The sequence below is a fragment of the Brassica rapa genome, chromosome A08 (genome assembly GCF_000309985.2).
Source record: "Brassica rapa cultivar Chiifu-401-42 chromosome A08, CAAS_Brap_v3.01, whole genome shotgun sequence".
NCBI lineage: Eukaryota > Viridiplantae > Streptophyta > Magnoliopsida > Brassicales > Brassicaceae > Brassica > Brassica rapa.
Window position 1 is genome coordinate 1,576,959 of NC_024802.2, and position 21,894 is coordinate 1,598,852.

Sequence of the window (21,894 nt, forward strand, 5' to 3'; positions counted from 1 at the left end):
ATTTGCTTGATCCCAAAGAAGGAAAGACCGAGAGAAATGACGGAGTTCAGACCTATTAGCCTCTGTAACGTTAGTTACAAGATCATATCGAAACTGCTATCTAAGAGACTCAAGAGAGTTCTTCCTGAGCTGATTTCGGAGACTCAATCTGCCTTTGTGGCACGACGTTTGATCACAGATAATATTTTACTTGCGCAAGAGAACTTCCACGCCCTCCGGACAAACACCAGAGCTAGAGAAGAATTTATGGCCATCAAGACGGACATGAGCAAAGCGTACGACAGGGTGGAATGGAGTTTTATCCGGACCTTAATGCTGCGTTTGGGGTTTGCAGAAAAGTTGGTTGATCTTATTATGTTTTGTGTTACATCGATCTCCTATCAAGTGATCATTAATGGAGAACCCAGGGGTAAAATTATACCCACGAGAGGTTTGAGGCAGGGAGACCCATTATCCCCGTTCCTTTTCATCTTGTGCACTGAAGCTCTGATCTCCCTTCTTAAAGGAGCGGAGGATGAGAAGCGCATCTTAGGACTACGTGTGGCTCGGGCCAGCCCCCGGATATCTCATCTTCTCTTTGCGGACGATAGCCTTTTTTTCTGCAAAGCAGAAGTGAGACAGTGCAAGGAAATTTTAGACATCTTGGACTCATATGGAAAAGCTTCGGGACAGCAACTAAATGCGACTAAATCTTCCATCATTTTTGGAAATAAGGTCGATCAAAACATAAAGCAGAATATAAAGGCTGTTCTTGGGACTACTACTGAAGGTGGGATGGGCAAATACCTAGGACTCCCAGAGCAAATTTGTGGCTCTAAGATGAAAGTTTTCTCTTACGTACAAGACCGTCTTAATGGATGTGTTACCTCGTGGTCCGCTAGATTACTCTCGAAAGGGGGTAAAGAGGTTCAAATAAAATCTGTGGCGCAAGCTGTGCCGACATACAATATGTCGTGCTACTTGCTTCCACAAGGCATTGTGGAGAAACTAAAGAGTGCTATCTCAAACTTTTGGTGGAGCTCGAGCCAAAACAACCGAGGATTACACTGGATTGCATGGGACAAGATATGTGTTCCACATGATCAAGGTGGACTTGGTTTTTTGGACCTACACGACTTTAATATCGCCCTATTAGCAAAACAACTTTGGAGATTGATCCAGTTTCCAAAGTCTCTGCTTGCTCGAGTCTTGAGAGGACGGTACTATAATCGATCAAGCCCCTTGGAAGATCGGAAGGTCTACTCACCCTCATATGGCTGGCGTAGCATTATGGCAGCAAAACCACTCCTCAAATCAGGCCTACGAAAGACTATTGGAGCAGGACAAAACACATGTGTTTGGTCTGAGCCTTGGATTCCGGACATTGAGGCTCGCCCGCCGAGACCATCCAATCAAATCACTCATAGACACCCAAAACTCCTTGTCCACTCCTTCATTAGGCGTGATACAAGGGATTGGGATACTAACCTGTTACTAGAATACTTTCATTCTGAGGATATCCCATTAATACTCAAACTACGACCAAGTAATACGTGGTCTATGGATGGGTATGCGTGGAACTTTACAAAGTCGGGCGTTTACTCAGTAAAATCAGGATATCAACGTTTACAGAAGACTAAACCATGTGATGACGAAGCTCAGATTGTACAACCAAGTATCACTGGTTTACAGAGCCATGTGTGGAGTATCCCCGCTCCCGGGAAGATGAAACACTTTATGTGGCAAGCTTTGACAGGATGTATTGCTACAGCCGAAAGACTTGCATATAGACACTTGGGAACCGATAGGAGCTGTCCTAGATGCGGTGACCCTGAGGAAACCATTAATCACCTCCTCTTTGAATGCCCCCCGGCTCTCCAGGTGTGGGCTTTATCGGACTATCCGTCCCTTCCGGGTTACTTCCCGAGTACCTCTGTTTATCAAAACATGAACTTCCTTTTTTGGAAGAAGAGAAACGTGGCCCCTAGGGAACCACTTATTGAGACTTTTCCATGGATCTTATGGTACATTTGGAAGGCTCGCAATGATAAATTTTTCAATGGTAAGGATATCTCCCTATTGGATACCCTCCAGCTAGCTTCCCTCGAAGCTGACTGTTGGAGGAAAGCAAATTTACTGGAGGAGGGAGAAGAAGAGGAGCAACATCCTACTCCGTCACTGGTTTCGACTGCTTCTGTGGACCCCCAACGTCCGACCTGCCAAATCGATGCATCATGGATCGAGAATAGCACGGTTAGTGGCTTAGGGTGGTTCTACAAGGATCAAATGGGAGTCGAAAGATTTGGCCTACAAGGATGCAGGAAAAGCCTATCAGCTCTCCATGCAGAGATGGAAGGACTCATATGGTCGATGTCCTGCTTACGAGAGTTACAGTACACCGTGATTCATATCGAGACTGACTGTTCGGACTTGGTGGACATGATTTCGAACCCTACTGACTGGCCGGCTTTTGCCTCCGAGTTAGTTTCCTTTCGACTTTTACGAGCCGGTTTCTTGGAGTTCAGTATTAGCCGCATACCGAGGACAAGAAATTCTCGTGCAGATTCTCTCGCCAAGGAAGCAAGATGTAGCGGTGTTCTCTTTTTCCATATTGATCAGACTCAGTCGGACAGAGCGTCTCTTCGGAACGACTCAAACCCGACTACCACTTGATCTTAGAAGATGGGCGTCGACAAAAAAAAAAAAGAACAGGAGTGAATGGTAGTTAAAGGTATTAAACATCTAAAAACTAAAAAGTAATCGGAGCCATTAGACCGTTTGATGGTTTATCTCTTTTGTATAGTTACTTTAATTAAGTTTTTTTTTTTGTTTATTAAAGTAATAGAGATGACTAATCGAGATAGGGGCAATTTCGGAAATTGAGAGATTTTAAAATAGTGGACCCCTTTTCCTTCCTTGCTGTTATTTAGCGAAGATACTTTCTTATTTTTAGCTTCGCACTTGTCTGAATCACACCAGAGACACTTTCTTCCGTCAAATGTCTTCTCGCCGGAGAGTTCTTCTGAAGGTTATCATCCTCGGTGATAGCGGGTGATCTCCTCTCCTCTTCCGATTCGATGTGATTTTGATTTTTGTACATTGATGAAAATAGATTATGATGTTTTTCTTTTGTTTCAGGGTTGGCAAAACATCGTTGATGAATCAGTACGTTTCTAAAAACCAATCACAGATCTATAATTGTAGTTTTATCCTTTTGTTTTTAATATGAAATTCGATTTTTTGGTGTCTGTTTAGGTTTGTGAATCGCAAGTTTAGTAATCAGTATAAAGCTACCATTGGAGCTGATTTCTTGACCAAAGAGGTTCAAATCGATGACAGGATCTTCACTTTACAGGTAATTCAACACCATTATTGCTTATTGCTTATTGCTTATTAGTATATACTATTTTTTTTTTTGAACTTTAGTATATACTATTATACATTTATAATTCTTATTGGAATATTCTTATTGGATCTTGCTTTTTGTATAAAGTAGAATAAGATGTTTAAATCTTGCTTTTTGAGTAACAATTTGAATTCTCCTATTGTATTGTTTCTTAGGAAACTACAATGTTTTCTTGTCTATAATGATATTACTAGTACTACACACATGACCGGTTCTAAGATTTTAGAGATTACAAACAATTTAGTAAGAATTTGAATATTTATTTTAAAGAAAATTTGTTTTTGTAACTATTTAGTGAAAGTTTAATAGCGTTTCACTCTTTAAAATTTGGAGATCTTGGCTAGTTCTGAGTACAAATAGGAATGTTCTTTTAAATCCCTCGAGTCCATACTACAGATTTGGGATACTGCTGGGCAAGAAAGGTTCCAAAGTCTGGGAGTAGCTTTCTACAGAGGAGCTGATTGTTGTGTTCTTGTTAACGATGTCAATGTTATGAAGTCTTTCGAGAATCTTAATAACTGGAGGGAAGAGTTCTTGATTCAGGTATAACACAACTCCATTTGGATACCATTTTATTGCTATTATTTATAAATCGAAATGTTACATTGTCTTCATTGTTTAGGCTAGTCCATCAGATCCTGAGAACTTCCCGTTTGTCGTGTTGGGGAACAAGACCGATGTTGACGGTGGCAAGAGCCGAGTGGTGAGACCCTTTGCTTCTTCTTTATTATCCCTTGTCAAGTATCTATATGCTAAAGTCATCCTACATCTATTAGGTTTCTGAGAAGAAAGCAAAGGCATGGTGTGCATCTAAAGGAAACATTCCTTACTTTGAGACATCCGCCAAAGAAGGATTCAATGTAGACGCGGCTTTCGAATGCATCACCAAGAATGCCTTCAAGAATGAACCTGAGGAAGAACCGTAAGTAACACAGCTCTGTCAAAGTCACATAACTTTTCATGCTGTTTTTGTAGTCTTTATCTCCATCTCGTCCTGTGAATGACTGCGCAGGTACATGCCTGACACCATTGATGTTGCTAGAGGCCAGCAACAAAGATCAACAGGGTGCGAATGCTAAATCAAGTTTGTTGATATACCCTTCTATAAAGTTAATCTCAGTTCATTGATTCACAGATTTTAAAGGATTTGGTTTCCTTTCTTATCCAATTCCATACAATATTAAAATCATGTAATGTCACAAAACTCTCTTCTATAAGCTTTCTATCTCTCTTTTTGTGTCTACATTTCCTCCAACTTTATTACAATTCATCTCTAGCAGAACCCTCCTTTGGTTTCAACTCTTCGTTGATGAAAACAGCCATGTCCTTGGCACTAAGTTTAGTTGATAGCTTTAACTGTTAAGATAAAAACTTGGTAAGAAAACTACATAGAAGGCTTATAACTCTGCTCTATCAAAAAGGTTATTACCGGTTTCTCCTTTTCACCAGATTTGTAGAGCAAGATGGTCGGAAAATCATCAACCTGTCACCAACACATCAATAAGATTAGCTATTTGTCAGTCTTGGGTTGCAGGTAATAAGATTTTGATTCACCTGAAGCTTGCCATGCTCATTCACCGAAGCATCGATTCTTGCGAAAACAAGATTCTCAAAGCCTTTGAAATGCTTAGCCAACTTCAAGACTTGTTTGCTCATCGCCTCGCAGTTCACACACCATGGTGTATGTACCTCAAGAAGAACGTTCTCGGGGCTGTGTAATACCAACTCATCAAAAGTCTTTCCTACCACAGTCACTATGCTTGCGTTTTCCTGCAGGTCTCAACAGGTTATTTTGATCTTGGCTCGTACATGACTTCTCAGTTAATATTAAAGAGGATATATCTTTCAATACTCACATTATCCGGAACTGGCTCTGACCTATAGTAACGCGAAACGGTTCCATCAGCAAGTCCTGAACAAAAATCCTAATTTGCAAATCCAAGACAGATCACTTGAATCAGTTACTATATATGAATACTTGAAAGAGCATGAAAAGAACTTTAATGTGAATTTTTACTTCTATATTGCTTGGTGATGGATCTGATTCGAGCAAATACTTGGAGTTCAGGTTGTTATCAAAAGCAGCAACCTGTTCAAGAAAACTCTATAGATTAATCCACATTCGCCTGTGGCTTTATTACCAGTAGATTAAGAACAGGAATAATTATACTATCTACGTATTATTACGTGTATATAAATATAAACAAATAAAATAATAAAAATAAATCAATCTTATATTCTTAATTTAGAAGCATCAGAAACTTACAACAGTTTTATTTGCATGCTCTATTCCGAATAAGGTCAAGAACGGCATTGCAAGGTTCTCATTTGCTATATCAACATATATAAACATAAGCTGCAAGAAAAAAAAATAGTATATGTCAAAGAGAGAATCTAAAGAACTAAATCAATCTGGCCTTTAAGATTTAAGCATACCTTGGATTTAAACTTTCTTGCCAAATCTTCAAGAGGCTGAGCCAGACTCTGAAAGACATAAGCTTTGGAGAAAAGCATAACCTAATCAATGATAAAAAGAGGTTAGAATCGAAAAATGGTAAAATAGATAGCAAAGTAAAATGACAAAAAAACTTTCTAACCTGAAGCTTAACAGGACTGGAGTAAACCCAAACGGTATTGCTTTCAGTCAATCTTGTAATCAATGGAAACTTGTTGTTTCCTAGGAACTCTAGTAACTTCTCCATCTTGAAAGGTCCATCTGTGTCCGAACCACATAAGACTCATTATCAACATTCCGATGAACCTTCACAAAGAGATATTCACACAATGAGAAACCTTACCATATGCAGTGTACCTTTCAGCCTCAGGTTTAACCAAGCCAATAAACACAGTATTGGTTTTGAGCTGAGGAAACAGAAGCTTTGCAACATCATTATCACTTGTTTCTACAAACTGGATTTCGTTGTCTGATTTTGCAGCTTTCACGAACTCGTTATATTCAGAACCCTGAGGCAAACAACCAAACAAACAACAAGATATCAACAACTACATTTCAAAACAAGTCTATATACTTTTTACAGTGTTTCGATATCAAGTTACCTCAAACTTATGGAACAGACCAACAACAAAAGTGTGATACTTGTTCAGAAATATCTGAGCTTCATCGAGTGTATTGACTGTGATGATGGGTGAACCAGTCTTTTTCTGCACCCAGATGACTATATCCTCTCTGAACACAAGAACACATTGAACCACAAATCTCTCAGAGATACCATAAACTAGCCGTGGACATTTAAAACTAGAAACCAAAGCCAAACCAAAATATCCAGACGATCTTTGTTTCTCTATATAAAAAAAAACAAAACCAAACGAAACCGAAAACAAACTAATATACGGTCAATATCTTTTAAAAAAAATAATTATTTAGTTTTGTAATAATCAGAATATATTAATTTATTTTTTTAATATTAAATATCTTAAAATATTATTTATAAACTAATTCAAATATCTTGTATCCAAAATATTTTAAATTATCTGAAATAGCTCCATATTTTAGTCGGACCAACCTTAATTACCTTTATTTAATAGAAATACTAATTTTTCAACATTTTTATCCAAATTTTTTAAAAAAACTGGAATCAAATTGACTTTATATTAGTCAGTTTTAATTTTGTTACCCAAACCAAAGACCTGAATTACCGATTCAGACCGAACCAAACACTGAGGACTACCATAAACGAACAGATCAGAAGCCTTATTTGAACTTCAGACATTGAAACTGAGAAACTTACGCTGAGAATCCACCGCTATAAGGCTGAGAAGTCCCGTTAACAAAGAGAAGAAGCGTAGGGAAACCCTTGATCTCAAGCTCCGACGCTACCTTACCATACCTGTCGCCGTCGATCTTCGCCATCAGAACCGAACTCCCAATCTCTTTCAAACCCGTCGCAGCCTCCGAGAACCTCGGCATCAGATCCGCGCTTCTCGCGCACCAAGGCGCGTAGCCTAGAACCAACACGAACTCGTTCCCGTCGACCACTCGCTTCGCGTTGTCGCCGGTTAGCTCCAGCACGATCCTCTGCGCCTTGCTCACTGTTTCGGCTTCCGACTGTTGATGCTGGGGACGGTCTTCTTGTGATTGCTCGTCTACTGCTAGGAGCTGTTCAAGATCGTCGTCGGATTCTTCGTCGGAGGATGATGAATGAGAGGGGATGAGTAGGAAGGTGAGGAGTAAGAGGAGGATGAAGGTGGAGACTGAGAGTTTTGGATTCATCGACATTGTGATTTTAGTTTTTTTTCGGTCAGAGGAGTGATTGGTCGGAGAAGCGATCGTCGTTAAATGAGGAAGAAGGCTAAAATGTTACCAGGATTTACGGCGGGAGTTGAGAGTCGATGGACATGTCACATGTGTGATGTGTAAAAGAAAAGCGAAAATAAAAAATACCATGATTAGGAAGATTCTAAACATTTCTCATTTTAACCCTCTACAGTGAGAATTAACGAAACCTGAAATTTAAATTCAAATCCCTGATCCTTGTCTGGTATTTTTTTAGAAAAATAAAAGAATGGAATTTTTAAAATTTAATAGAATAGGATTAAGTAATAGTTCATCCAAAAAATAAAGTTTAATTCAACCATTATTTTTAAAATAAAGTTCTGAGAGATTTGTGGGTCAATGTGTTTTAGTTTGTTTTCAGTTTTTAATTTAATTCAACCATTATTTTTAATTTAATTCAAGTAATTTTAATATTTTTAAAAAGTTTATGTAGTATTTATCAAAATTATATAACTTAGATTAATATGTTTTGAATATGAAAAGAATCACTGTCTCCTCTCTCTCTCTCTCTCTAATATTTTTGAGAAAAAGATTTGTTTTTCTTGTCGTTGGAGTTTTCTTTTCGATTTGTCCCGTCTCCAGTCTTCCTCTGACTAATCTAATCTATTTTTTGGTTTCTAATATCTCGAATATTTGGTTTTGGGTTGTGATTTTTTTTTTGTCATCAACTTATACAGACTCATATTCACTATGTAAACCAAATCGGAAGATCTTGATCCATGTAAATGATGAAGACGATTATTTTCTGACACTGCATTCTAGGCTATCCGCTTTTGTATTTTGAACACATAGATAATCTCTGAATGGATGAAACTTCTTTTCAGGGCTTAATATCTTCTAAATAATTTTCAAAAACTTATCATTCTTATGGTTCCAAAACCATCTTCACCAATTGAGAGCAATCAAACGTAAGTTTCTCAAGCATTCCACAGAGTAGTGCGTCGTCCATCTCTGCATGAAAAACAAAAAGACTAGTCCGAACATTCCTCACCGCTAACAGCCAGAATAGTGATTACTTTTCTCAATGATGTATTTGTGGGTTTCAGTTCTCTCAATTCACCATCTCACTATTGAACATAAACTACAACTTATTCTTAACATATAATATTTTCATTATTTAGTGAAGAAATTAATTAAAAAAATATCTTGATTTTTTTTGAATTTTTCGTAATGGATATAAAGACCTGAAAAATACTTTTAGAAACTAATTAAACACAAGATAAATATATCATTTTATATATTTTTGATAAAAAATTTATCTAAATTTGTTTTACATAAAACAATGGAAAACAATAAACCTTATTTTAAAAAAGAATTTTAGTTTGAAAAAATGAAGAAAAATAATAAACAAAATATTTAACTATTTACAGAAAATAAAATCTAAGACATCACTCTCTCTTCTCTCTAAAATATTTTTGAAAAAAATGAATCAATTTCATGAAAAGCTGTGTAAATAATTATAATTTAAATTGATTTTATAATTAGAAAAAGTGTTCCAAATGTATATTTCTAATAATATTTCTAGATAAAATTATTTTTTAATCTTTGATTTTAATTAAGACACTAGATCTCGACCCGCACAACCGCACATGTTTTTGCTTTCTTTTATTTTTATATAAACATTTTGTTTTCAATTCTAAATTGATATATATTATAATATATATGTGTATATCAATTTTTAAAACATAATAAGTTTAAGGTATATTTTTCATTAAATATATTATTTAAAACTTTCACATGTATTTGTATCTTCTTCTATATATATATATTTGGATTATTATTTTATTATTAAAACTATACATATAAAGATTTGTAAAATATTATTTTATTGTCATATTTAAAGATATTATAATATTTCACACATTTAGAAAGTTTTTTAAAAAGAAATTTTTCGCTTCATATATTTATATTATCGAGTAAATAATTAAACATTTAGTTTTTGTTTAATTTTTAAAATAAACTATATAGTTTAAAATTTGTTTTCATTGGGTTAAGGTAGTAAATATTAATTATTGTTCGATAATATGATTTTTGTTATTTAAAACAATTTTTTTATAATTTTAAAAGTTAACATCGACAAATATTTAAATAATTAACATATGGATGTATAGTAGTACAACATTAAATTATATCTATTTAATTTATACTATCTATAAATCCAATGTATCATCTATTGTTTAAATTCTAATTATTGATAGCCCAATAAAAATTTCTGGTAGACCCAAAATTTAAATGATAAGATTGGAGATTAAATGTAACATGACACTCTAGAAATAGGTCCATTAGATCTTTTTTTTGAAATCACACATGAATCAAGGTTGTGACTTCTGTTTTAATATATAAGATGTTTATGTGAATCTATAAATTTAATGTATCATCTATTGTTTAAATTTAATTATTGATAGTCCAATAAAAAGTTTTGGTAGACCCAAAATTTAAATGATAAGGGGGTTGATTGGCAAGTGCTTTAAAAGTGCTGTAAAATTTCTTTACCGCCTAAATTATTTTTACAGCCCAAATATTTGTCAATCATGCTTTGTAAAGATTTTTTAAAGTTACAGATTTTTTCTTTCCTTTTTATGTATTTTTAGAAAACCATAAATCTAGAGCATTTATTTTTTGTTTTAGAAAATTTATATGTAAGTCTTTAAATTTTTTTAAACCTACAGCTAATGTTTTAAAATTATCTACAGCCACAGCTATTGTTCTAAAGCAAAAATATAAAATTATAGTTCTTTCCAATCGTTCCAAAATCGTAGATTAAATGTAACTTGATTTTTTAAAAGTAAGTCTATTATTTTTAATTTTTTTTAAATCACGCGTGATGGGCCATGAATTTCTTTGATGGGCCTATTAATACCAACGGCCGCACCGACAATTTTTACGAAATTTGTGGAAGCTTAGGTAATCACAGATTTTGTTCACATTTCACTTGTGTTATCTACGTAATTAATTATGCACCGCTCCATCGTCATCCATTAATGGTCAAAGACAAAAGACATGGAGGAAACACGTAAGAGAGAGACACATATTTACCCAAAATGAGTCATTGCACCTTCAAAATAAAATATTTCTTACCGTCTTTTCTTCTTTTTATCTCGAAATCGTCAGCTTCGTTGCCTTCTAGCTTCGTCATACCAACTTTTTGACTAAATTAGAAAAAAAAATTGCCATTAAAGTACATCAGAGACAAAGACAAAAGGTTAGGCACATTTTATCTTTGTATCGGATTTTCTTGAAAAATATTAGATATTTTAAGGGAATCTTTTTCGATGTGTGTCTTTTGGTGTCTATAAAGATCCAAACGCTTCCTTGTCTGTTTTATCTGCAGATTATCTGAAAACGTTTTTGGAGTTTTTTGAGAGAGAAAGACAGAGAGATTGAGAAGATGTTGGAAGGAAAAGCAATGGTGGAAGATTCAGATATGCCAGTGAAGATGCAGGTTCAAGCCATGTCTTTGGCTTCTCAAGCTCTTGATATTTTTGATGTCGTTGACTGTAAATCCATTGCTGGCCACATCAAGAAGGTACCCTTTTCCTTCACCATAAACTCATACATACATACTCTCAAATGACTCCAGTCCTAGACGGTTTTATGTTTTGTAATGAATTCAGGAGTTTGATGAAAGATACGGGAGTGGATGGCAATGTGTGGTGGGATCAAACTTTGGGTGTTTCTTCACACATTCTAAAGGGACATTCATCTATTTTCAGTTGGAGACATTGAAGTTCCTAATCTTCAAAGGCGCTTCTACTCCTTAATACGACAAAACCTAAGCCAATGTTGTATATTCTTTTTACCCTTCTATGAAAATCAGTCTGAAACAACAAGAAGAGTTCATCTTGAAACTCTTGGCACTATGCGGAGTCCAACTGCATGCGCAATACTCCTGAAATAAGGTTTACATTTTGTTCTTCCAAAATTAGGTTTACTTGTAGCATTTTCCTTGATTAATTCAAATGAGAAACGCACCATTGTGTTGTAGCAGAATTAAAATGCACTATCTTACAAAGAAATTAACACAGCACGATATACATAGAGCATTAAAAAGGGTTCACAGAATTGGGTAGAAATTTTTGTGACATTTTGAATGGATTTTAGAAGGCTAATTTAAAGTTTTCCCCGAGGACCGAGTTTAGGCTTCTCTTGAGGACCTCGTTTAATAGGAAGAACATCGCCGGTCGAGGAAGCACTAACATAAGTAAGCAAAGAGCCACCTCCAAGAATCAAGAACTTGAGAAGCAAACCTCTCTTTGTGAAAGGAGCAGCAAATGTCTCAAAGAACTTGCTCTGCAAGAAATGTTTCACAGTCACAATCATTGCTCAGAATTTGAAGAAGCATATAAGAAAATTAGGGTTTTCTAGAAAAACCTGAAGTGGGTTGTAAGGAGAAGGAGCATCAGATCCATACAAATCCCATTGCCCTGTTGTGTTACCCAAATCTTCTAAATCAAAGTATACACTTTTGTCTCCATATTTAGCCACCACGGCACCAGCTCTAGTACAAACCCCCCAAAAGGAACATTCGCATCAATATCAATCCAAGATTCTAAATGTTAGGGTTTTAGTTTACCTTGTGGATTTGGGTTTGAAGCTTTGGCGAGAAGGCTTAATGAAAAGCTTAGATCCGGCGAGAGAGCTTCCTCCGAGTCCTTTGACGGTGGCAGATGGTTGAACGGCGGCAATGGTTGCTAAAGACGCCATGTTTCTCAGACCAACAAACAATAAAGACTTCTCTCCTTCAGTCCTTGATGTTGCCAAAGTAAGTGAGTGGAGTGCTTGTAATATGCATAGGTAGAGAATCTACTTCACTCATGGATGAATCTTGTTCTGACACGTGACGAATGGTTTTCATGTCTGAGATTTCGTATGCCAATTATGAGATGCCACGTGGATTAGGTGACGATAAGGCTATCCAAATTCTTTGAACAAAATGGCGTCAATCAGTGCAACTTTTCCTCCACCATTGCTGCTCACTATCAGTAGGGACCCTAGGAGAAAGTGGGGGAAGCATCAGCTTCCGGCCTTCCAATAAATAAAATATCGGTCCAGATCTTTCGTTAAATGTTCATTAGTTTAATTGGCAAAACAGGTGTATCATGTAAATTACCTTTCATGAGTTCAAATCCACCCTTCTACATTCTTTTTCTTTATTTTCTATAATTATTTCGGTCCAAATTATTTTTAGAGCCTCCGGCCCAAAATGTTCTTACAAGTTTCAAATACTTTTGAAGATATATATGTCTACAGACAAAAATAATAATTTTATTAATGAAAAAAAAAGTGTACATTTTCATTCAAGAAAAGAAAAAGTGTACATTTTTAGATGCCATAACAGATCTGGTCTTTAGGAGGAGCACTTATTCGCAGCGAGATCACCAGCTATCTACTGTAGCTAATTATAGTAATAGATTCAAATATGTCAACACTAAGTATATGCCCTAAGTCTAACGTTTCCTAGTCGGTCCTAGAAATGGAAACGTTAGATTTATGGTTTCTATTAACACAATCATGATTATAGAAATATAAACTAAGTATATATGAATATTTTAGAACTCAAACAATAAGAATAGTCGATCAACTTCTGTATATTTAAACTATCTATCGTTGGATCTAGGATCTCAGCTGTCGCTTGTTGGTCATGAGAAAGTGTCGATCAATTCCAACAACGGAATGTCGATCGATACACCTTTCAGCCTGTCGATCGAAGCAACTAGTGAGTGGTCGATCGACGTTCCTTCCAGGAAGCATTACGAATGGGTTTGAACGTGTTAACTAGGTTAATTAAATCAGCTTCTGCTTGTTTCTAACAATCCTATCACAACCTAAACTATTTCAGACAAAAAACACAAACTTTCGAATGCCCCTAATATCTATAGGCAAGGTCCTAGTTAGCTACTTTAGAATACATGCAGCAAGAACAATTTAGTTAATTAATATCCTGACACTTAACAATTCTATATTTTGGACTAATTCCTCATGAATATCTGAACCCTAAATATAACAAGATGAACTAATCAGACATGACTAAGCAATTCATAACAACAAGATAAGTAAATTGCATAAATAGAATATAATAAAGAAACTGGAGTTCCAATCACAAATCTCTGAAGGAGTTCTTGGATCTTCTCTCCAAACCTAAGACTCTAAGTATTTTGCTGAATGAAAAGTAGAAAGTATGAAAGCGTGTCTTGCCTAGAACAATGGCAGAGCACATAAATATTAGGTTAAAATTCGTCAGGAATAATCTGGTAATTCTTGTGGGACTTGGGCTTTAAGTCGTCTGGAACCCAATTTGGCTTTCGCGCGCTTCGCCGTCGATCGACACCACAGGGTGTGTGTCGATCGATTGCTTCCTTCTCCCATCGATCGATAGTCATGGTCGATGATCAACTTCGGGCATTTGTCATTTTCTCTCCAAAATGCACCTAAATCACCACTTTCCTCCAAATCACTCATAAACCTGAAAACATACTAAAAAGACTCCTAAAACAACTATAATGTATTTAAAAACACATATATACCATGGCTAAAAATGGGTAAAATCCATGGTATGTCAGCTTCACGCGCCATCGCCGGAAAGGATAAACCCTAGATCTGAAAAGAGAAAATTGGATCTGATATACCCTTCAATCCTAAAAGCCGACCCTCCTTTTCTCAGCCTAGCCCTAGACTCGCTGCCCCTCCAAACGAAGAGCATCGTATCCGACCACAACACGAGCTCTAGAGGAAACGACCACGTTAGCATGCATATCGTCTCGGTTTTGAACTGGGGAAAAGAAAGCAAAGAACAAATGAGCTAGGGATTGAAATCGCTCCAATATCTCTCTCTCTCTCTCTCTCTCTCTCTCTCTCTCTCTCTCTCTCTCTCTCTCTCTCTCTCTCTCTCTCTCTCTCGCTCTCGCTCTCTCTCTAAACTTGTTTTGTTTTGAATCCGCTAGCTCCTCGTCTTAAACATAACTGAAACCAAACTGAATTGTAAAGGGTATATATACTATGCTCATAAATTAAAATTTTTAATAGCTTGAACTCTTCAACCGCTGTAACAAGGCGCATAGTGGTAAGGAACAACGGCTACCCTGCCCCTGGATCTCATGAATCAATCTTCCAAGGACATGTTATAAAACATGGAATGAAAATAATATTTTTTAATACAGAAACTAAGTAAAAGACCACAAAACCGTAGGAAAGGTGAGATATTTACGAGTATTACTTGATTCTACCCGGCTCCAATTCGACCTAATTCGAACCGCGAGACAAACCAAATCAAAACCGTAAATCATTCTAAACCGAAGGAAACCCAGAAGAACATCATCTTGTCTGCCCCTTCTCATTAAAGAATCTCCTATGCCCCTTTGAAATCGCATATGCTCCTCTCCTTTTAATGAAATGCACAATGACAAAACTGGCATTCTGAAAAAAAAATTAGAAAAAACAGAAATTCGGGTGGAATTGATTTCAATTGGGTTTAGGAATTGGAATTGCGGTATGGTTAAATCCACATCGATTTGGTTGGGTATCGAATATTAAAAAAAAAATTAAAAGGGGAAGAAAAGGAAACTTCAATTCCAAATCCCTTAGCTCCTCATCCATCAATCCATCCCGCAGCCAGCGTGGAATGATCTCTCCCGAAGCTTCTCGTCGGTTGTTTAGAACAACCGTTTCCTGATGTCTAGCATTCCGTCAGGGCTGGTGGAGTAATTGGTAAGTTTTGATCTCTGGTTGCAATCAAGCTCTTTCTCTAGTAGGTTGTAGTGGATTACAAATGGATTTGAATTAGGAGTAATTCAACTTCATTGATTTGTTTCTTGGTCAATTGGTATAAAATGTATTTCAGTGGGTGAATGGGGTTGTATTGGCAGTAGAATGGGAGATAGATCGATCCACAGCTGAAACCTAATTCAATTTGTTAGACAATTGTAGTAAAACTGTATTACTCGAAAAAACTGGTAAAGCTTTGGATATCTGAGAATAATGGGAAAAACTGGTAGAACGTTGGATAACTATAGTCCATTTGTTGAGTGTGCTCCAATTTTTTGGCAGGATACAATGAGCAATCACGCCAGCATTCATTTTTAATTCAAAGAACGCATGTTTAGTATTACTGTGAAGAATTCAGTGGATGATATGACTTTATCAATGATAAAAGAGAGAATGTATAAGAAACTCCGGTTGGATGAACGTACGGAAAAACTGAAACTGAGCTACATTTTGTTGGTGGTAGGATGTGAGCGACCTTTAAATATTGATGATGATGAGGATCTTTTTGTTTACCTAACGTCGACAAATAAAGAGAACCGAAGATGTCTTTTGGTTGTGGAGAGTAGTGGAAGATCAGAACTGGTTGATAAACTGTCGATAGTTGGTAAAAGTTATGTTGGTATGAATTACGAACCTTTGGAGCCATTGGAAGATTAAATTGGACCTAATGCCATAACTTTGTACGTAGAAGAGAAAGATGGAAATAACGAGAGGGAGAATGATGATGATAAAAGAGGAGATGATTATATGGAGACGGATAATGGTATGGCGACTGATATCAGTATGGAGACTGATACTGGTATGAAGATTGATACTAGTTTGGAGACTGATACTGGTTTGGAGACTGATTCTGGTATGGAGACGGGTATCAGTTTCCGCGGCGGTATCGGTCTCCATGGTGGTATCGGAAATCGATGCCGGTCTCCACACCAGTATTTGTTTCCATACCAGTATCAGTCTCCAAACCAATATCATTTTCCAAACCAGTATCATTCTCCAAACCAGTATCAGTCTCCATATAATCATTTCCTTTTTTATCATCATCATTCTCCCCCTCGTTATTTTCATGTTTCTCTTCTACGTACAAAGTTATGGCATTAGGTCCAATTTCATCCTCCAATGGCTACAAAGGTTTTTAGTTCATACCAACATAACTTTTACCAACTATTGACAGTTTATCAACCAGTTCTGATCTTCCACTACTCTCCACAACCAAAAGACATCTTTGGTTCTCTTTATCCGTCGACGTTAGGTAAATAAAAAGATCCTCATCATCATCAAGATTTAAAGGTCGCTCACATCCTACCACCAACGGAATGTAGCTCATTTTCAGTTTTCCCTACGTTCATCCAACCCAGGCTTCTTATACATCATCTCTTCTATCATTGATAAAGTCATATCCTCCACTAGAGTCTTCACAGTAATACTAAACATGTGTTCTTTGAATTGAAAATGAATGCTGACGTAATTGCTCATTGAATCCTGCCAAAAAATGGAACACACTCAACAAACATACTATAGTTATCCAACGTTCTACCAATTGTTTCCAGTATTCTCAGATATCCAAAGCTTTACCAATTGTTCCGAGTAATACAATTTTACTACAATTGTCTACAACAAATTGAATTAGGTTGCAGCTGCGGATCGATCTACCTCCCATTCTACTGCCAATACAACCCCATTCACCCACTGAAATGCATTTTATACCAGTTGACCTAGAAACAAATCAATGACGTTGAACATTACTCCTAATTCGAATCCATTTATAATCCACTACAACATACTGGAGAAAGAGCTCAATTCCAACCAGAGATAAAAACTTATCAATTACTCCACCGTCCCCGACGGAATGCAAGACGTTGAGAAACGATTGTTCTACGCCAACGAGAAGCTTCGGGAGAGATCAGTCCACGCTGAGCTGTGGGATGGATTGATGGAGGAGGAGCTGCGGGTTTTGGAATCGGAATTTCCTTTTCTTCCTCTTTTATTTTTTTTTATATTCGATACCCAACCCAACCGATATGGATTTAACCATACCACAATTCCAATTCCTAAACCCAATTGAAATCAATTCCACCTGAATTCCGTTTTTTTTTCAGAAGGTCAGTTTCGTCATTGCGCATTTCATTAAAGGGAGATGGGCATAGACGATTTCAGAGGGGCATAGGAGATTCTTTAATGAGAAGAAGAGAGACAGACAAAATGATGTAGACAAAATGATGTTCTTAATGGTAACTGGTAACTGAATAGTAGCAAAAAATATAAACAAAATCTTCAAAACCATTTTATTCCATAAGAAATAATAATTTTTTGAAACAAGTTAACTTATAACTTGCTAAAATGTTCACATCTATAAGTGCTATTTTAGTTTTAATGTTAGTTAATTATAATTGTTGACTAAAGATATATAACAAAAATGATCTGGTTAACAACAGAAAAAACAACCAAATCGTTTTGGCTGTGCCATATTGGTGGATTAGTTGCGTATCCAGATGGAAAGCTTTGTGGGATTAGTCTTTGGACGTAGAAAGCCTTTGGAGTTACCACGTTTATCAAAAAATAAAATAGAAAAACTAAAATGATTTATTAACAAAAATTTAACATTTTATTGGTTCATGAAGTGTCAGTTCTTTAATTCAACTGAATTTGAAAGTTCATAATTTATTTAACATTTCCCATTTTTATTTTGTTTATATATTCTAAATTTTAATTTACTCTTAATATAGTAAAAAACAAAAAAAAATACTAAGAAAATCTGTAATATTATCTAAGAAGTCAGTTTTCTACGTGTCTCCCTCACGTTAATTCTTCGAATGATTAATTAAAATGATGTCATTAATGAATAATAAAAATTATCATTAATTTCATTATTGCCATTCATTTTATTTTTTTACTAATCTTTGTTACTTTAATTTTTTATTTTGGTTTCATTTTTTTATATTACATATATTAAAGAAAATAATTATATAATATATATATATATTTGATTTCATATTATATCTTTAAACAAGTTCAAGTGACTAAGATCTAATCTAGCTTAGGTAAATAAAATCGAGGGAAGGTTTTGGTTTTGTGAAATAATTTGCCTAGTAAAATCACTTAGTCAAAAAAATAAATATATATAATAAATATATATATATATAATATATAAAGATTTAACAAAAGGGAAAAGAGTCAAAATTCTTAAATTAATAGTGGCATTATAGGTAAATAAAATCGAGCGAAGGTTTTGGTTTTGTGAAATAATTTGCCAGAACCTTTAAGGATGTCTTTTAAATTAATTTTAAATAAAATTGGAAAGATATATGGTATTCTATGGTTATAATTGACTCATCAATTGACTCATAAAAAAAATTGACTCATCAATCACAATCTTCAGTTATGAAATGAACTGGTATGCCAGAACTTGTCTCTTTGCATGATGTCCACATATTTTCAATGTGGAAATATCTAGAGGTTTGGCAATAAGTAATCATTGACACCAGAGACTGTACATATCACAAATTTCGAAGATAAAAACAATATTGCAATCAAAGCTTCATATCTATTGAGTAACAAGAATTGAAGCTATGGTACATCCAGCCCTTCCCAAAGTGACAGCGTATTTGGGAGAGCTGAGCAACGCAAGCCTTGACTATTTTCCTGGTTCAATCCTACAAGGCATCCAAGCCATTCATGTTGGAAAAGGAATCATAGAGTGTAAACTGATCATAGAGGACCGTGTTTTGGTAAATTCTTTCACTCATCGTTGTATTTTTTTATCATCTGAAGATTATATTAAACCATGTGAAATGCAATCCTACACATATAAACCGGTAGAACTTTATTTCCAGAGCTAGAAGCCGGCAAAGATCGAAATCTCATTGTATATTACTTGTTTTATTCCTTTTGATAGTCATTTCCTTATTAGTAATGCCATTGTATTACACGAACTTGCTCAGGGGGAAGATGGGACCATTCACACTGGAGCGATTGCAGCGATAATGGAAAATATAGGAGCCACAGCCATATTCTCGGCTGGAGGATCTGATCATGCCTCAGTAGATTTCAACTATTCGCTATATTCGACAGCCAAGAAGCAAGTTAGACTTTTCTTAATTTTATTGTGTGTTTCTTATAATTTATTAACGTTAGCAAATAAATTAAAAATTTCTTTAAAAGCATTTGAAAAATATATAAAACCACAATATCGTTCCATTCGTGTTTGGTTGGTTCGAATTTGCTTTCCAACAAATTATATGTTTAATTAGAAGTATTATAAAAGAAATTAAGCTTTAATTAATCAATTTTCTTTTTTTTTCATTCATTTGATTTTAGTTACTGTGTATTTGTTAATTTAAAGAATGCAACCAAACAATATTTTTTTCTTCAGCTTGTAGGGATGAAACTAGATTAGACAACTTTAACATGGAATCTAATTTAATGTATTTGTGTCACTGACGTGTTATAATTCATATTCATCTGCCAATATACTTATGTGAGTTGTGGACGACGAAAAGTAAGATTATACGCATTCAACTTAATAAGAACATGAATCCAATAAAATAGAAGTTTATATGTTTATCTCCTTTTCAAATTAGATAAATAATGTAGGACGAAGTAAAGATCGAAGCAAGAGTGATAGGCAGGAAAGACGATCTAACGTCCGCAGTGATTGAGATTCGAAGAGAATGTGATGAAGAACTCATAGCCACAGGGAGGCTGTGGATGGTACAACGACGTAGCCTCAATGTCAAACATAATGGTGTTGATCTACCTAGCAAGCTCTAATGGCTCTAGTGTGTTTGATAAGAATAATTCCAATCCATGGACTGTTCTCTTGATTACTATTGTATGTAATGTCGTAGAAATATTTGTTTCCATCTTGTAATTTTATTTCTTCATATACATAATTGCTGTCACGAGAGTAAACGTCGATTCTTCACGTCCGGGGTCAAGGTTACGTATGTTGTTTCTTTCATGAAAAAAAAGCGCTAACCCACCGACCTCGTGGTTAACAGCTACAAGCTCTAACCAGCTGAGCTACTGAAGCTTGTTGTTAGTACTTAATAGTACATATATATATATATGTATATAACTTTTAAATAAAACTCTTTTGACTTGACTCCTTAAACCCTATTGACGAAAGACAGAAGACTTTTCTGAGTTTTTCTTCAGAGATGATCAGGCCCGGCCTTGAGAACATACGTAAGAAACATTTGTATGGGGCCTATAATTTTTACAGATTTTGTAGGCTCACTTTTTTATCACTGTAAACTTTCTAAAACTCATACAAAACTTAACGCGGATTGTCGAGCTTATCTCAAACACAACAAAATTTAAATCATAACAACTTTTTGCCTCAACGTTATATAAAAAAAAAGAATGAAACGATAATAATATCTAACTAAACAATACTCAACTCTTACGGCAAGTCTACGTTTTAGAAACACAACCACCATCACAATAAATAATGAAACGAAGTGACCGAAGAAAACTGAAACTACACAACTTGGATATTTTCTTATTTACAGTTAACAAAGATTACATGATTTGGTCATGTTATTGATTGAAAAAACTGTCAATTTTTTAATCAATGCTCGATTTTGTAAAACAAGTACAAGAAAATCATTTTTTTTAGAATTGATAGACTATCATTAGCTTTAACAATATAGTGAAAATCTAATTACAAACTTAAGTTATAGTAATCTAAATTTCTATATGTTATTTAGGGTCTCGATTTTTTGTTTTGTATTGGACCCTAAATATCTCAGGACCGGCACTGGAGATGATATATCAAACCTACACTTTCTCGTCTAAAAACTCATCTCCTCTCCTTTGTTCCCACATACCCTTTTCTCAACAATCCTTCTCTTCGTCATCTCCAATGGAGAAGAACGAAACCAATAACGTTCCAAAGTCTTCTCATTTCGAGTTTAATAAGAAAAGAGCTGAAGGGTTTGACAAAATCCATAAGACTTAGAAGAATTTCGAGTTTAATAAGAGCTCAAGTGTATCTTTGTGTATAAAACTGATGAACTATTTTCATTGTTTTTGTTACAAAGGTGATGCAATAGAGTCTTTTATTCCACGTGCGGCTATGATTCATACACGGATTTTTGGTCCCTCGAGCAGACCTGATCCTACTGTTCTTGTGAATGATGAAATTGTGAAAAATACCTGCAAGCGTCAGTGCGATTTACATTGACCTGTTCTCTAAAGGTAGTCTTCTCCTAGATTGTGGGGAAGGTGCAGATGAAGCGGTTAGGAAACAGAGATGTATATGGATCTCTCACATCCACGCTGATCACCATGCAGGTCTTGCAAGAATCCTATAGCTCTTAGAAGCAAGATTTTGAGAGGTGTGACTCACGATCCAGCGATTGTGGTTGGACCTAGGCCGCTTAAAGGCTTTCTTGATGCATATATCAAGGACTTGGTGATTTAGATATAGAGTTTCTTAGTTAAAAAAAAA

The 21,894-nt window shown here is 35.5% G+C and overlaps 5 protein-coding genes across 8 annotated transcripts; 3 read left to right on the top strand and 2 right to left on the bottom strand.

The window, feature by feature from the left end:
- Nucleotides 1–2,792: 2,792 nt before the first annotated feature.
- On the top strand, nucleotides 2,793–4,630 carry LOC103832803 (ras-related protein RABG3d). Its single transcript, XM_009108894.2, has 7 exons — nucleotides 2,793–3,030; nucleotides 3,118–3,144; nucleotides 3,235–3,334; nucleotides 3,782–3,928; nucleotides 4,008–4,088; nucleotides 4,162–4,307; nucleotides 4,398–4,630. The coding sequence occupies exons 1-7, from the start codon at nucleotides 2,978–2,980 to the stop codon at nucleotides 4,462–4,464; spliced, it is 621 nt and encodes a 206-aa protein (XP_009107142.1). The 5' UTR covers nucleotides 2,793–2,977; the 3' UTR covers nucleotides 4,465–4,630.
- LOC103832802 (protein disulfide isomerase-like 1-5) lies at nucleotides 4,522–7,733 on the bottom strand. Its single transcript, XM_009108893.3, has 11 exons — nucleotides 7,135–7,733; nucleotides 6,443–6,572; nucleotides 6,184–6,349; nucleotides 5,983–6,101; nucleotides 5,822–5,902; nucleotides 5,652–5,741; nucleotides 5,403–5,474; nucleotides 5,242–5,310; nucleotides 4,940–5,155; nucleotides 4,815–4,868; nucleotides 4,522–4,741 (listed from the first exon to the last, which is right to left on the bottom strand). Exons 1-11 carry the CDS (start codon nucleotides 7,620–7,622, stop codon nucleotides 4,646–4,648), a joined length of 1,581 nt encoding a protein of 526 aa, XP_009107141.1. The 5' UTR covers nucleotides 7,623–7,733; the 3' UTR covers nucleotides 4,522–4,645.
- A 2,908-nt stretch (nucleotides 7,734–10,641) lies between these two features.
- LOC103832804 (dynein light chain LC6, flagellar outer arm) lies at nucleotides 10,642–11,898 on the top strand. 2 transcript variants are annotated; one of them, XM_009108896.3, is made up of 3 exons: nucleotides 10,650–10,881; nucleotides 11,011–11,205; nucleotides 11,294–11,898. In XM_009108896.3, the coding sequence occupies exons 2-3, from the start codon at nucleotides 11,068–11,070 to the stop codon at nucleotides 11,438–11,440; spliced, it is 285 nt and encodes a 94-aa protein (XP_009107144.1). In that variant the 5' UTR covers nucleotides 10,650–10,881; nucleotides 11,011–11,067; the 3' UTR covers nucleotides 11,441–11,898. The 2 variants fall into 2 exon arrangements, with proteins under 2 accessions (XP_009107143.1, XP_009107144.1); XM_009108895.3 differs by having other exon boundaries at nucleotides 10,642–11,205.
- LOC103832805 (photosystem I reaction center subunit VI, chloroplastic-like) lies at nucleotides 11,607–12,513 on the bottom strand. The gene is made up of 3 exons (XM_009108897.3): nucleotides 12,253–12,513; nucleotides 12,051–12,177; nucleotides 11,607–11,969 (listed from the first exon to the last, which is right to left on the bottom strand). The coding sequence occupies exons 1-3, from the start codon at nucleotides 12,381–12,383 to the stop codon at nucleotides 11,790–11,792; spliced, it is 438 nt and encodes a 145-aa protein (XP_009107145.1). The 5' UTR covers nucleotides 12,384–12,513; the 3' UTR covers nucleotides 11,607–11,789.
- Nucleotides 12,514–18,892: 6,379 nt separating this feature from the next.
- LOC103832806 lies at nucleotides 18,893–20,364 on the top strand. Of its 3 annotated transcripts, none has more exons than XM_018653407.2 (3): nucleotides 18,893–19,168; nucleotides 19,382–19,480; nucleotides 20,034–20,351. In XM_018653407.2, the coding sequence occupies exons 1-3, from the start codon at nucleotides 19,010–19,012 to the stop codon at nucleotides 20,208–20,210; spliced, it is 435 nt and encodes a 144-aa protein (XP_018508923.1). In that variant the 5' UTR covers nucleotides 18,893–19,009; the 3' UTR covers nucleotides 20,211–20,351. The 3 variants fall into 3 exon arrangements, with proteins under 3 accessions (XP_018508923.1, XP_033132424.1, XP_009107146.1); XM_033276533.1 differs by having other exon boundaries at nucleotides 18,904–19,168; nucleotides 19,382–19,522; nucleotides 20,021–20,351; XM_009108898.2 differs by having other exon boundaries at nucleotides 18,909–19,168; nucleotides 19,382–19,522; nucleotides 20,034–20,364.
- The last annotated feature ends 1,530 nt before the right edge of the window (nucleotides 20,365–21,894 follow it).

Coding starts and splice junctions, on each gene's coding strand:
- LOC103832805 (XM_009108897.3), bottom strand. CDS start 12,383: ATGGCGTCTTTAGCAACCATTGCCGCCGTTCAACCATCTGCCACCGTC. Junction 12,178..12,252: donor TTCAAACCCAAATCCACAAG/GTAAACTAAAAC, acceptor GGTTTGTACTAG/AGCTGGTGCCGTGGTGGCTA. Junction 11,970..12,050: donor CTCCTTACAACCCACTTCAG/GTTTTTCTAGAA, acceptor CATTTCTTGCAG/AGCAAGTTCTTTGAGACATT.
- LOC103832804 (XM_009108895.3), top strand. CDS start 11,068: ATGTTGGAAGGAAAAGCAATGGTGGAAGATTCAGATATGCCAGTGAAG. Junction 11,206..11,293: donor TTGCTGGCCACATCAAGAAG/GTACCCTTTTCC, acceptor TAATGAATTCAG/GAGTTTGATGAAAGATACGG.
- LOC103832803 (XM_009108894.2), top strand. CDS start 2,978: ATGTCTTCTCGCCGGAGAGTTCTTCTGAAGGTTATCATCCTCGGTGAT. Junction 3,929..4,007: donor GGGAAGAGTTCTTGATTCAG/GTATAACACAAC, acceptor TTCATTGTTTAG/GCTAGTCCATCAGATCCTGA. Junction 4,089..4,161: donor ACGGTGGCAAGAGCCGAGTG/GTGAGACCCTTT, acceptor TACATCTATTAG/GTTTCTGAGAAGAAAGCAAA.
- LOC103832806 (XM_009108898.2), top strand. CDS start 19,010: ATGGTACATCCAGCCCTTCCCAAAGTGACAGCGTATTTGGGAGAGCTG. Junction 19,169..19,381: donor TCATAGAGGACCGTGTTTTG/GTAAATTCTTTC, acceptor GAACTTGCTCAG/GGGGAAGATGGGACCATTCA. Junction 19,523..20,033: donor ATTCGACAGCCAAGAAGCAA/GTTAGACTTTTC, acceptor TAAATAATGTAG/GACGAAGTAAAGATCGAAGC.
- LOC103832802 (XM_009108893.3), bottom strand. CDS start 7,622: ATGTCGATGAATCCAAAACTCTCAGTCTCCACCTTCATCCTCCTCTTA. Junction 5,903..5,982: donor CCAGTCCTGTTAAGCTTCAG/GTTAGAAAGTTT, acceptor ATCATTGATTAG/GTTATGCTTTTCTCCAAAGC. Junction 5,475..5,651: donor AGCATGCAAATAAAACTGTT/GTAAGTTTCTGA, acceptor TTTCTTGAACAG/GTTGCTGCTTTTGATAACAA.